This window comes from Rhincodon typus, chromosome 40 (assembly GCF_021869965.1).
Source record: "Rhincodon typus isolate 14 chromosome 40, sRhiTyp1.1, whole genome shotgun sequence".
NCBI classification, from domain to species: domain Eukaryota; kingdom Metazoa; phylum Chordata; class Chondrichthyes; order Orectolobiformes; family Rhincodontidae; genus Rhincodon; species Rhincodon typus.
The window spans coordinates 15,227,830-15,242,982 of NC_063371.1; the positions used below are offsets into that span (position 1 = coordinate 15,227,830).

A 15,153-nucleotide genomic window follows, 5' to 3' on the forward strand; every position below is an offset into this window, starting at 1 on the left:
GGCCCGAAACGTCAGCCTCTCTGCTCCTGTGATGCTGCTTGGCCTGCTGTGTTCATCCAGCCCTGCACCTTGTTGTCTCGGATTCTCCAGCATCTGCAGTTCCTACTATCTCTGATCTTATACTTGTGATCGGTTAACTCAATTGGCTGGATAGCTCGTTTATGATGAGGAGTGATGCTAACAATGTGGGTTCAACTCCTGCACTAGCTGAAGTTACCATGAAGGACTCTCATTCTCAACCTCTCCCCTCCCCTGATGGATGATGACCCTCAGGTTAAACTAACACCAGTTGTGTCTCTCTATAATGAGAGAACAGTCCGATGGTCTGCTAGGACATTGGTAACTTAACCTTTTACTACCTCGTACCAGAATGCTGTCACTGAGGTATGTCTTAAACAGTTTTCAAAATCAGACAGAATGGGGAAGGATTTCTGATTTTTCCCTTTTCCCAAAAATGATTCTGGTTTTATAGGACATCACATGATGTGTCAAGGTGAAGTAACCAGAGTCAAGCCCTCAGCCCTCCATCAATGACCTGGCTTACCTTGCTATGGTATTGCAGTACCTGGGCAATCACTCTTATTTCAGGACAGTACTGCTTGACAGCAATTGCCCTACAACCAGAAGAAAAGAAAAATGTTGTAAGTAGTTAAAGATGAAGTTTGAGAGCTGTTGTGCAAGTAGGTCATTGCACATTCGCCAGGAGACAGTTCCTCTCAGCAGTGTGGGTTGAAGAATTGGGGTGATTATTCTGTGGGAAATAAACTAACAGGATATGAAAGAGATGGACTCCCATGAGAGAGTTCAGGGAATAGAGGAATGTGGTTTGATGGGATAGTTAGGGGACTGGAAGGATTGGGCTTGCTGAGAGACATATCTGCTTTGAAGGATGGAATGGTCTTTTGTCATGTATTATTTTTCAAATATTTTTACACCAGCCAATAATGTGTGATATTATTTGTGAAAACTGCTTGAGCAAGATGTTAAATTTCCCAATTGACCTGTCTTAGGGCTTTAAGTCACTAGTCCTTCACCTGGACTTTCACAGCCTGTGTTTAGGTTGCAGGACACCAGTCTCTCATAAACCATTCGATGAATTTCCACTCACGTCATTCATTTAACCTGGTAACAGCTGATGGGATGAATCCACACCTCGTTTGTCCCTGAGCAAGTGAGCTATCTCAGCCAGATTGCCCTGGAAAACAGAATTGTGACCAGGGCCTTTAAAAAAAAGCTGCTTTGAGGGAGAATTTTTGGCTGTCAGAGACAAGAATCATGGTGAGAAATGCCCAGCTCAGAAAAAGCACATCACAGCCTAAGGAATGTTCATTGAAGTAACTGGTGCAATGTAAATAATGCAGCTACCAATTTCTGCATAGCAAGCTCTCACAAATAGCTGTATGGTAATGACCAAAACATTGTTTTCTTGGTAGTTCTTGAAGAATATGTTCATTGTTGTCCAGGACACAGGAGAGAACTGCCTCAATATTTTGCCAACAGTGCAGGTGATTAAACAGCCCATTGATCCAATTGTTCAAGTTCTTTTTGTAATCTTAGGTAACCTTCTTTACTGTCCACTGTACCACCAATTTTTGTGTCATCTGCAAATGTATTAATCATGCCTCCTATATTCTCATCCAAATTGTTTATATAAATGACAAACAAAAGTGGACCAAGTACTGAGCCCAGGATAGGAAGGAGCTTTTTTTACTGGAGCCTAGGAGACTGAGGGGTGATCTTATAGAAGTTTATAAAATCATGAGGGGCATAGGTAAGGTGAATAGCAAAGGTCTTTTCCCTAGGGTGGGAGAGTTCAAAAGTAGGAGGGATATTTTTTAAAGTGAGAGGAGAAATATTTAAAAAGCACATGAGGGGCAACTTTGTTACACAGAGTGATTCGTATGTGGAATAAACTGTCAGATGAAGTGGTGGATGCAGGTAGGATGACAGTGTTTGAGAGACATTTGGAAAAGTACATGAATATAAAAGGTTTGGAGGGATACGGGCCAACAGCAGGCAAGTGGGACTAGTTTAATTTGGGAACATGGTCGGCATGGACTAGTTGGACCGAAGGGTCTTATTCTGTGCTGTATGACTCTGTGAAATCTAATTCATGAGGAAAGATGGGCATATGAAAAAAATGTAGATCACATCAAAGATCAGCTTAGAGCAGTATAGAGTGAATGCTGTTTTTTTGGGAAATACATCTTTGGATGAGAGGAGAAACTGAGACTTCGTCCCATTGTTCACACAGACTCAAATGATTCCACAACACTCAAGACAGCAGCGTTCTCCCAGGCACCCTGACCAACAGTTCTTCCTGAACTAACTTTAGTCAGAAATAATCCCATTGAGAAGTCTAAAATGAGCGGCACAGATTGAACTGCTGACCAAAGCCAGTGCCTCCTGGTGACATGCTCAGAGGGATCAGGGTTTCACACTAATGTAGCTTGATCTACCTTTCTACACCAGGTTCCTACCTCATGATATTTGCAGAATCTTCCGCTTCAGGATTCAGACAGTTTTTGTCTGCCAAAATCAGACAGGCATCTGCATTGTCCGGCTATGGGTGTTGGGGGGGTTGGGGGAGTGTGGGTGGGATAAAAAGGCTTTATTAAGTTACAAAGAACAATACAACATAGGAACAAGTCTTTCGGTCCTCCAACCCTGTACTGACACATCTTGCCCATCCATTCTAAAACTGTCTTCACTTACAGGATCTGTATCCCTCTATTCCCTTCCTATTCATGCATTTGTCCAGGTGCATCTTGAATACTGATACTGTGTTTGCTTTCACCACCTCCTCTGGCAGCGCGTTCCAGGTACTCACCACCCTTTGTGTGAAAAACTTCCCTCGCACATCTCTTTTAAACTTCCCCCCTTGAACCTTGAACCTGTGTCCCCTAGTAATTGACCCCTCCACCCTGGGAAAAAGCCTCATACTTTCCACTCTGTCCATGCCATTCACAATCTTATAAAATTCTATCAGGTCGCCCATTGTCAAACCTCCTGCATGTCAGTGAAAACAAGCCCAGTCTATCCAACCTTTCTTCATTGCTTAAATCCCCAATACTGGGTAACATCCTGGTAAACCTTTTCTGTACCCTCTCTAAAGCATCCACATCCTTCTGGTAATGTGGTGACCAGAACTGTACACAATATTCCAAGTGTGGCCTAACAAAAGTTCTATAAAGCTGCAGTATAACTTGTCTGTCCTTACACTCAATGCCCCAATGAAGGCAAGCATGCCATAGGCCTTTTTTTATCACCTTATCTACCTGCGCTGTCATCTTCCGTGATCTGTGGACCTGCACACTCAGGTCCCTCCGCGTATCAATATTCCTTAGGGTTCTGTCATTCACTGTATAATTTCCACCTGGACTTGACCTTCCAAAATGCATCACCTCACATTTGTCCAGATTAAGCTCCATCCGCCATTCTTCTGCCCATGCCTCCAACTGATTCAAATCCTGCTGTATCCTTAGAAATTTGACATTCCCTTCCCTGAGAACATCCTCCAACAATTCCTTCTCTGTGGTGAATACTGGCATAAAGTATTAATTTATTGATACATAATAGCAAATATAAATAGAATGAACTCTTAGCTTTCTGCCATTGTCCAGAAATAGTCATCATTTCCTCCCGTTTCTTTCATGAAGCCATGCATTTAAGAACTATTCCTTTGACAAATTTTTGGAAATCTAAAATAGATGATCACATCAACCGCATTCATCTGAGAGTCCAGTCAGATCCAGAGAGGCTTAAGCAACAAGTGCATAATTGTCTTGCTACAAATTTTCTCGGGAGCCATGATGTCAAGGCACTACTCACATTCATACTCAGTAAATCCCTCTCGAGGAAGTATCTGACCATGAGGCTTCCAGCCAGCTTGGAAAGCGAGTGGCTCTTTTGCTACCAATTAATTTTGTATGTTTGTGCAGACTGAGTGGACTAACCAAGAGGAGTAGGGTGGCCAGAGAGGCTTCCCAACAAGTCAACTTGGTTTAACCTGTCAAAAATCAAGTAATGAATGACAGTGCCAGACCACTTATCTCCTGACTTAACCTTTCATGGCATTGTCCAGCATTGACATGTGAAAAGAAAATGGGGGTTTAGGAGGATTTAGATGGTCAATTAATTGCTTTGGACAACAACAAGTCTGAGCTTCAAAGGAAGAGACAAAGTGAGTATCCTCTAACCATGATCAGGATCACTGAGAGGAATGCGTGAGGTGAGGACCCTGTAACCATGATCAGGATCACTGAAAGCAGTGGTGAGGTGAAGACCTTTGCAGAGAAGCAAACAGACAGACGAGAGATCTGAGTGCAATTTTGGACACAAGTTTGGGCTAGAAAAATCTTGTTTAAGTGGGTTTAAAGGGAGAAAAAAAGCAGGGATCCATATTCTACTTAGTGAAAGTACGGCGGGGCACTTAGACCTGTGATTTACACATCCTGCCTTATGTGGGAAATCCTGGACACACTTGACAGTCTGGATGACCATGTGCAGGAAATACCTCTGGCTGGAGCACTCAACTAGCAGCTGGGGACACTACAGTGCATTAGACAGCACGATTCAGGATGTGGTCACCTCACAGCTTAAGAGAGGGAATAGATGAGTAGCAGATGGAAGGAGGGACCAGGCAGGTTGTGAGGAAATCCCCTGGGTGCATCTTGCTCACAAAGCACTTTCCAGCCTTGGAAAGAGAGTGGCAATTCTCTGTGAAGCCAACCAGAGGCAAGGCCAAGCCAATGTGGGTGGTTCAGCAGCTCAGGGAGGGTTTAAGAAGTGTGATAGGGTGATAGTAGCAGGGGGTTGTAGAATAGTAGACATGCACTTTCGTGGGTGTAAATGTGTCTCCAGGATGATACATTGCTCCCCGAGTGCCAGTCAGGATATCACGGAATGACTACTGGGCATTCTGAAGTGGGAGGATGAACAGCCAGAGGTCATGGCCCATGTTGGGACGAATGACAGAGGAAGAATGAGGAATGAGATCCTGCATTTAGGGATTTAGGCAGGAAACTGAAAAGCAGGTTGTAATCTCTAGATTACTCCCTGTACCAAGCCACAGTGAGTATCAGAAGAGAAGGATAGAGCAGGTGAATGTGTGGCTGAAGAGATATTACTGGAGGGAGGGCCTTAAATTTCTCAGGCATTGAGACTGTTCTGGGGGAGGTGGGAACTTTACAAAATTGATGGGTTACATCTGAACAGGACCAGGACAAACATCGTTCATGACCAGGTTTGTTAATGCTGCTGAATGGATTAAAACTAGATTGGCAAGGGAATGATATCCTGATGAGTAGTTCGAGGAGGGGAGAAACTGAGATGGAATTACAAGTTAAAATATGAGTGAATCTTGAAGGCAAAATGAACATAGGTAAATCAAAAAGAAGTGAGTTTAGCATAGAATATATTTTGATGCAAGGAGCCTGAGGAATAAAACAGATGAGCCGAGCATACAGATAGGCACATGGGACTATGGTATGAAGCTTTTATTTAGATTTAGCTGAAAGATTGGCAGGTCTGTCAACTCACCATTCCTAATTATATGATATTCAGATGAGATGGAAAATGGATTAGTAGAGAAAAGGAATCACAATATAGATGAAGGAATCAATTATAGACACTTGATCAATGAGGAATCAAGGGTTACGGGGAAAGGGCAAGAAAATGGATGTGAGAAATGTTGGAAAAGGCATGATCTGATTGAAAGGCAGACCAGGCTCAACAGGCCGAATGGCCTACCCCTGCTTCATAATCTTATAATCTTACAGTCTTACAGCCATGAGGTGGGATAATATCTTAGAAGGATCATCAAATGATCAATATGCCTATGATTAAAATACACAAAAGGGGCAAGCAGTCCATTTGTTGGGTGTGTACCATAGGCCCAAACATAGTCTGGGAGTGATAGAGGGTCAAATATGTCTCAAATTTCTGAGAAGCATAAGAATAATAAGGCAGTAAAAGCCGGAGATTTTAATTACCCAAATATTAACTGGGACAGATTTAAGGAAGAAAGACACTGAGGGAGCAAAATTCTTAAATTTCTTCCAGGAGAACTTTTTAGCCAGTACATTGTTACAACGTAGAGATGAGGTTGACACCTCTCTAATAATTAAAACACCTAGAGAAGCTCGCCTTGCCTTGTAATCTGTTAAAAGAAATGTGAAAAATGGTATCATCTGCCTCTCACCTCCCAATCTGTTATAAAGGAGAAAAACTTTGAACTCCTGAAGTCAGTCTACAATCAACAAGCAACAATTTATTTATCTAATTCAAATAGTTGACAAATTAACAGAACTATTAAAAAACCGAACAATTCCCACTTAACTACTAACTATTCCCAATTAAAACAAAATTCTAATGGTATGCTTTTCCAATAGATGCAAATCCCACTTATGTAAACAAAATTAATAAAAATAATTAAAACTTAATCTCTCAAAATTACAGCCAGGATAGGTCTTCCAGAATGTTTTTTGCCTTTTCCGCTGTCCTCCAGTCAGGAACACCTTCCTCCATCAAATTCGTGTGTCAGGAATATTAGCTAGGAGTGCCGTAGTACCTTTATTTAGATGGTGCTTACTCTGAGAGCTGAAAGATTTCTGTGAGAGCCATTGAGTTTCTCTTCAGATGGCAGTTCACTGTCACCCTGATTTTCAAATCTCTCTTCTTTTATACCATTGATGACCTGTCAATTTCTTGCATTAGGATTGGGCCTAAGTTGTCAGATTTAAATTTAATTAGTTTTCACTCTCTAAGTGCCTGGTTTAAATTAATTGGGTGATATTTAAATTGGGTGCCTTGCTAACAAAACAAACTGCAGCTTTTTTTCCTAACCATACAGCCTTTTGAGAATTCTGTGCATCTGCAGACATTTTTTAAAAATCTCCAAGCCTAGAAAAGCACATCATTGTTTAAAGGGACCGTGCACTCTTTCCCCCCTATCATTTTACAAACAAATTCTAACGTCCTGCCTTCCAGTCCGCAAGCACTCTATCCAGTTTTGCCACAACATAGAAATCCCAACAAGGGAAGAGACAGTTCTGGACCTAATATCTGGAAATGAGCCCAGGCAAGTGGAAGGTTTCTCAGTAGAGGAGCATTTTGGAGATCGTGACCATAACTCAGTTGGATCTAGGATAGTATGGAAATGGATAAGAATGGACTGAAAATAAAAGTTCTCATCTGGGGAAAGACTAATTTTACAATCAGATACAGTTTAACCCAAATAGACTGGGAGTAGCTACTTGTATATAAAACTGTGTCAGAGCAGCAGGAGACGTTCAAGGAGGATTGACAAAGAGTGGGACCTAGGTTGAAGATCCCTGAGTGTCATGGGATATAATGGTCAGGATGAAGGAAAAAGAGAAGCCTATGGTAGATATTGAGTGCTTAATATTGAGGGCAGAGTCTCTGGAGGAGTTTGACAGGGCTGGGGGGAGCTTCAAAAGGAAATTAGGAATGCCAGGAAGAGTGCAGGAGAAAGCATTTGTGGATCGAATATTAGAAAACCTAAAGGAGTTTTTAAAATATATATAAAGAGCCATTGAATAACTAGGGAAAGAACGGGGCCATCAGATTACTGTGTGGACCTGGAAGGCATGGCCACAATCATCAATGAATACTTTGTATTAGTCTTCACAATAGAAAAGGATAACACAGGTATAGAAATTTTCAGTGAGCACTGTGAAATATAAGAACAAATAAGCATAGAGAGAGAGAGGGTATGAGAGTGTGTATGTAGAAGTGCAAGCATTCCACTGGCCCTCAGCATTTAAATACTGAAGGTTTGAAACTAATGCCTTCTTATCGTCCAAGGGCACTGTCTATGATAAGTCCAAAGGTTGTCACAGCTCCATTTCAATTCCTCATTGCTGGAAAAAGTCTGTTAACTTCAACATGGCTACTCAACAAAGAGTGTTAATTAATATGGCCTTTGTTCTCCAAGTGATTGGGTCAAAGTTGTTGGACCCAAAAAAAATGTTGAAGCACAAGGCTTTGCCAATAGACCAGACAATGGAAGTGATGATTTCATCAACAGGGCCACCTACAATCTGAAACCTGCTATGGGTTCCTCAACAAGCAACGCTCTGTTGCAGTCAGGAGATCAGAGTGGGCAATGTCATCTGCTGTTCTTTTCATGGTACCATTATCATGGTAGATTAATCCAAATAAGTGAGGAGTCATTGAGATGTACAGCTCGGAAACAGACCCTTCTATCCAGTTTGTTCATGCCGACCAGATATTCTACATTAATCTAGTCCCATTTGCCAGCATTTGGCCTATATCCCTGTAAACCCTTCCTATTTCATATCCCCATCCAGATGTCTTTTAAATGTTGTAATTGTATCAGCCTCCACCAGCACCTTTGGCAGTCCATTCCATTCACTCCCCTACCCTGGGAAAAGACCTCGACTATTCACCCTATCTGTGCCCCTCCTGATTTTATGAACTTCGATAAAAGAGACTGACGCATGCACTGAGGCCTCTGTCTTATCACCTTAACACAAGCATCATCTTGCTGTTCTTACCCGAATCCTGTCCAAATCACTGGGGTTGAGTACTGATCCTTGGAAAAACTTCATCTGAGTTGTGTGTCGTTTAAACAGGGCCTGAAGCTCAAGGCCAGGGTTAAAGCTGTAAGTAAGCAGAGCAGGCATGTTAATTAAGAAGACATTTCCGTAAAACCAAGATTAGATCATTATGTGATTCCCGGTTTCAAGCTGAGTCCTTAGATACACAGGGAGGTAGCAGCATCTGTCATTTCATTTCCACAAATTAACTGAAGTGAAAATGAGGTCGTCTATGCAAGAACGTAAGAACTAGGAGCAGGAGTAAGCCATTCAGCCCTTCATGCCTACTCCTCCATTTAATACGATTGTAGGTGATCCCATCTCGGCCACAACTCCACTTTCCTTCCTGCTCTCCATCACCTTCAACCTGTTACTAATTAAAAATCTGTCTCAATAATTGGTGTCAATCTATCAGGATCATTTCAAGCATGTTTCATGTGCAGCAGTAAGTTTAAAGTCTATTCCAGTGATTCTGCAGTATAGATACATGGGCATAGCTTTGGGTCCTTCCCTTTTCATGGTTCTTTATTAGGGAGTGTTTTCTGGCTGGGTTCACATTTATTGTCCACGTGGTAGTGGTGAGCTATTTTCGCGAACCACTCTAACGCAAGTGGAAGATACATGCACAACAAATGCAGGAAATAGGAGCAACTGAACACCAGACATCGAGGCTGTTCTGCACATTATTAGGAAGAGAGTTTTGGTATTTTGACTCAGAGAAAGTGAAGGAGCAGTAATATATTTCCAAGTCAGTATAGTGTGTGATTTGAAGGTGAACTTGAAAGTGGTGCTTTTGCTGCCCTGAGTTTTCCAAATGCTAGAGGCCAGGGAATTTTTCTGAACAATATGAGGTTTGACTGCTGGTTCAGTTCTCTAATGAGAAGGTCACATTTCCTATGATAGTAACATGGGCTAAAGCAGCTCAAAATCAAATTTTGTTTGTTATGTCCTGATAGCACTGATTCACTAACTGACTAGTGTCCTCTGCCATCCGTGCGTGTTCTGAACCCGTGCCAAAATTGTTGATACTTCTCTCAAGTCAAGGGTTATTGGCGGGGGAGGGCCAGCAGGAATGTGAAGTTAAGGCTCTGATCAGTTAAGGTCAGCCATGGTCTTATTGAGTGGCAGATCGGGTCTGAGGAGCTAAATAGCCATCTATGTTCCTAATTTTTATGTTTTGAAGACCTTAAGTCACTCAATGTATCAGACTGAATGTAGTTTGGAATGGGAAATATTTTCTGGCCTTGCCATCAATGCCCACATCTTAAGAATTTTTCTTTTAAAGCATATTTCAAATCTTATAAGGAAGCTAGAAGAAAAGATACATATCAGCATTCAGAACTTACTTCTCCATAACTACAATGTCTGTTGAACTTTCCTCTCTTTCTTTACGAGTGAAATCCTTCAGAAAGTCATGGATACTGTTACAAGTAATATGACCACAGACTATAACATACCTGCAACAGACAACACACGAAGGTCAAAGGCTTCACAGCTAAACTGAATTGCTTTGCACTCGATGCGTAGGTCATTCCTTCGTTCCTTCTGAATCTGGCTTTGTCATCACTCTCCCTTGGAGATTTTCCATGAAATGGCTTAGAATAGAACAGCTTTGACTGAATTCACTGAAGGATGGGCACGGGAATGGCCACAATAGACATTGGCCATGCAAGAGGAAAACAAGGATGCAGGAATAAAATCCCAGTGTACAATCATCCTAATTTTCATTTGTAAAACATGCTGACAGTTTATTCAGCATAGGTTGGGGGGGATGGGTATTCAAGGACCTAAGTGCTAAAGCATGTCTTTTTCTGCTTTGCTGTACCTATCCTCTTTCACTAACTTCATCCTCCATTGTACTTCCTATTCACGCAGAAAATGCTGCCCCAGTGGATGTTTAGGGCAGAGGTAAACCACAGGTCATGGTAATAACGACACAATCAGTTGCCTTGTTCTCTTTATAACATTGGATTTGTACCCCACACTTAGTCAATGCTTGCACCTGTTAACTGGAGAAATAAAGTATATGGGATAGTGGTATTTGAGGTTTGAGCAGTGTGATGAGAGTACTGAATTCCCAGCTCTGCACAGCACTGATCCTAGTTGTTAAAAATATTTTAACTGTTGGTTCTCGCCAGCAACCTCCCAGTGGCAACTTCTTCCCATTCTCATTTGTGATTTGCTGTTGTTTTGGGGATACAAAATCTGAGCCAATCATGCAAACGTATCTGGTCAACTTTGATAGTGCTGGGTCACCCCTTCCTCAGGTGGCTACAGCATTGTCCCAGCAGCAATCCCTGGATAGCCTGCAGAAACTGGAAGCCTGACTAACTTTATATCTCCCATTCATCGAATGACAATGAAACCTGCGCCCACTCTAAGGTTCAGCTAGATTTTGTTGACCCAGTAAATGTTTGCTAAGGTGGCAGATAATTCAATCAAAAGACCAATGTCATCAACAAAAAGTCTGGAGAAAAGAGACGGAGAATACTCACTTTTTACCCGTGAAGTGGCTGTATCTCCCAGTATATTTCCGATGGCTTCCGATAATTTCTATAATCTCAGGGACGTGACTTGCAAACAAAGCCTGTTAGGGTTAATAATGTTTTAAATGTTTATATGCTTTCAGTTCAAAGCTGCAACCTTGCCATGTATAAACCAGAGGATATCACTTGCACTTTGCAGAGAATGGAAGAAAGAAAGAATTGCATTTCTACAATGCCTTTCTTGACTCTGGGAGATCCCAAAGCATTCCACTGCCAATGGAGTACTTTTGAAGTTGTATTTTAAGTAGCGGAGCAGTGAATTTGCATACAGCAAGCTCCCACAAATCACAATATGGTAATGACCAGATATTAGTTCCATTAATATTGATTAAGAGATAGGTAATACCAGATTACCAAGGATAACTGATCCCTGATACCTCTGATAGAGCTGATGTGGAGGTGCCAATGTTGGACTGGGGTGGACAAGGTCAGAAGTCACACAACACAAGGTCATAGTCCAACAGATTTATTTGAAATCACAAGCTTTCGGATCGCTGCCCCTTTGTCAGGTGGAGTCCTGATGAAGGGGCAGCGCTCCAAAAGCTTATGATTTCAAATAAACCTGTTGGACAATAACCTCGTGTTGTGTGACTTCTGACTCTGATAGAGCAGTGTTCCTTCAGCCAAGATTCTTGTACTCCACTTTGTAGACTGAGACTTGAATTGACAATCTTCAGATTCAATTGAGTCCACAGCACACAGCGCAGCAACAGGCCATTTAGTCCAAAGGGTCTGTGTTGTTTATGCTGCTGTTCACATGAACCTTTCCCACCTCTGTCCATCATACACTTTCAGCATAGCCATCTATTCTGTTGCTCCTTATGTGTTTATCAAGTTTCCTCTGAAAAACATCTGTGCTGTTTACCTGAATGAGGAGGAAAGCAAGTGAGGCTGCTGACTGAGAGCAATAGTGTGATGCCAAGTTAAGTCATAATTGTTCGCTCAGACAGAGAGGAAACTGGTCCCATTAATCAGTGTTGGATCCAAGAAGCACATTTGAGATGAAAGATGTTGACATCAAATAAGGAGTAAAATAAAAAGAACAAAAACAGAAGTTGCTGGAAAAGCTTAGCAGGTCTGGCAGCATCTGTGAAGAGAAATCAGAGTTAATGTTTCGGGTCCGGTGACCCTTCCTCAGAACCGGAAAATAAAGGGATTTACTTACCAAGCCCAAAATGATGAAGAATACCATGAAGACCTGGCCAACTGTAGTTTTGGCAATCAAGTCACCATATCCAACAGTGGACATGGTGACCATGAGTAGGTAGACACACTGCCAGTAGGTTAAGGTTTGTTCATTGGGTTCTTTCAACCAGGGGTCTCCTGAATTTTCAATCTGTAAACAAAGATCATAACAATTAATGACAGCCATGCAAGGAATTTCTTCAGGTGAAACATTCACATTACAGAAATGTTATAACAAAGTTGCATCCATGGACGTGACTAAAATTATACACAATATCCTTAGATCTTTAAATATGATCTCCTTCTTCATTCTTATTCTGTTAAGAATAACTGTGATCCTGCCACAGGTAACGCAGCCACCTTCAATGGGGCAGGGGCAGAGAATGGACCTGTGTAAACTACCTTCACAGAAACTGGAGAATGGGGAAGCAAATCTGAGCTGTTCCTGAGCAGCTCAAACTGCTTACAGTTTTCAAGCTGAACAAACTCAATCCCACATCAGGTTCCACATTCATCACTCCATCTCACTGGCTTTGCTTTTCCAATGCCTTGTGCTCAACTCTTCCATGGTCTCAATCTCTCCTCCCTCTCCCTTGAACCTACTCCAGCCCTTTAACCCATCTCACCACATAATTTACTGATTCCAGACTCTTCCCCGGTACTCTGGTCTCATAATTGGCAACCAGGGCACTTTGTTGTGGAATTCATAGAATCCCTGTAATATGGAAGCAGACCATTTGCCCCATCCAGTCCACACCAACCCTCCAAAGAGGATCCAACCCAGGCCCACCCACCCCATCCCTATCCCTGTAACTCTACATTATACATGGCTAATAAGAACATAAGAACTAGGAGCAGGAGTAGGCCATCTGGCCCCTCGAGCCTGCCCCGCCATTTAATAAGATCATGGCTGATCTTTTTGAGACTCAGCTCCACTTACTCGCCCACACACCATAACCCTTAATTTCTTTACTGTTCAAAAATTTATCTAGCCTTGCCTTAAAAACATTTGGCGAGATAGCTTCAACCGCTTCACTGGGCAGGGAATTCCACAGATTCACAACCCTTTGGGTGAAGAAGTTCCTCCTGACCTCAGTCCTACATCTGCTTCCCTTTATTTTGAGGCTATGCCCCCTAGTCCTAGTTTCTCCTGCTAGTGGAAACAACCTCCCTGCCTCCACCTTATCTATTCCCTTCATAATCTTATATGTTTCTATAAGATATCCTCTCATTCTTCTGAATTCCAATGAGTATAAGCCCAGCCGGCTCAGTCTCTCCTCATAATCCAACCCTCTCAACTCTGGAATCAACCGAGTGAATCTCCTCTGCACCCCCTCCAATGCTAGTATATCTCTTCTCAAGTAAGGAGACCAAAACTGCACACAGTACTCCAGGTGCAGCCTCACCAGGACCCTATACAGCTGCAGCATAGCCTCCCTGTTTTTAAACTCCATCCCTCTAGCAATGACAGACAAAATTCCATTTGCCTTTTTAATTACCTGCTGCACCTGCAATCCTACTTTTAGCAATTCATGCACAAGGACACCTAAGTCCCTCTGCACAGCAGCGTGCTGCAATGTTTTACCATTTAAAACATAGTCCATTTGGCTGTTATTCCTACCAAAATGGATGACCTCACACTTATCAACATTGTACTCCATCTGCCAGACCTTTGCTCACTCACTTAGACTATCTATATCCCTCTGCAGACTTTCAGTGTCTTCTGCACACTTTGCTCTACCACTCATTTTAGTGTCATCTGCAAATTTTGAATACCACACTTAGTCCCCAACTCCAAATCATCTATGTAAATTGTAAACAATTGCGGTCCCAACACTGATCCCTGAGGCACACCACCAGCTACTCACCGCCAACCAGAAAAACACCCATTTACCCCTATTCTTTGCTTTCTACTTGTCAACCAATCCTCTATCCATGACAATACATTACCTGTAATACCGTGCAACTTTATCTTATGTAGCAGCCTTTGGTGTGGCACCTTGTCAAATGCCTTCTGGAAATCCAGATACACCACATCCACAGGATCCCCATTGTCCACCATGCAAGTAATGTCCTCAAACAATTCCAACAAATTAGTTCAACATGACCTACCCTTCATGAACTCATGCTGGGTGTTCCCAATGGAACAATTTATATCCAGATGTCTTGCTATTTCTTCCTTAATGACAGATTCAAGCACTTTCCCCACTACAGAAGTTAAGCTAACTGGCCTACAGTTAGAGAGGTAGTTAGGAACTACCTGCTTTTTGTTTACTTCCTTTTTTAAACAGTGGCATCACATTGGCTGTTTTCCAATCTGCGGGAACCACCCCAGAGTCCAGTGAATTTTGGTAAATAATTACTAGTGCATTTGCTATTTCCCCCATCACCTCTTTTAGTACCCTGGGATGCATCTAATCAGGGCCAGGAGACTTGTCTACCTTTAGCCCCATTAGCTTGCCCAGCACTGCCTCCTTAGTGATAACGATAGTTTCGAGGTCCTCACCTACTATAACCTTCTTGCCATCAGTTTTCGGCATGTTATTTGTGTTTTCCACTGTGAAGACCGACACAAAATAACTGTTTAATGTCTCGGCTATTTCCTCATTACCAGTTATTAAATTGGCCTTCTCATCCTCTAAAGGACCAATGTTTACCTTCGCCACTCTTTTACGATTTACATATTTATAGAAACTTTTGCTGTCTGTTTTTATATTCTGAGCTAGTTTACTCTCATAATCTATCTTACTTTTCTTTATAACTTTTTTTGTGGCTTTCTGTTGGCCTTTAAAGATTTCCCAGTCTACTAGTTTCCCACTACTCTTTGCTTTTTTGTATGT

General features: G+C 42.0%; 1 protein-coding gene across 1 annotated transcript in view; it reads right to left on the minus strand.

Annotated features, from left to right (window-relative positions):
- The window catches only part of LOC109930129 (calcium-activated potassium channel subunit alpha-1-like), a 457,675-nt gene that overhangs the window by 11,281 nt on the left and 431,241 nt on the right, over positions 1–15,153 (minus strand). Inside the window, exons 7-12 of the mRNA XM_048618522.1 lie at positions 12,294–12,464; positions 11,078–11,169; positions 9,929–10,039; positions 8,541–8,646; positions 2,481–2,563; positions 545–614 (exon numbers count right to left, since the gene is read on the minus strand). Of these exons, the coding sequence (XP_048474479.1) occupies positions 545–614; positions 2,481–2,563; positions 8,541–8,646; positions 9,929–10,039; positions 11,078–11,169; positions 12,294–12,464 (633 nt within the window). The remainder of the gene's footprint in view (positions 1–544; positions 615–2,480; positions 2,564–8,540; positions 8,647–9,928; positions 10,040–11,077; positions 11,170–12,293; positions 12,465–15,153) is intronic.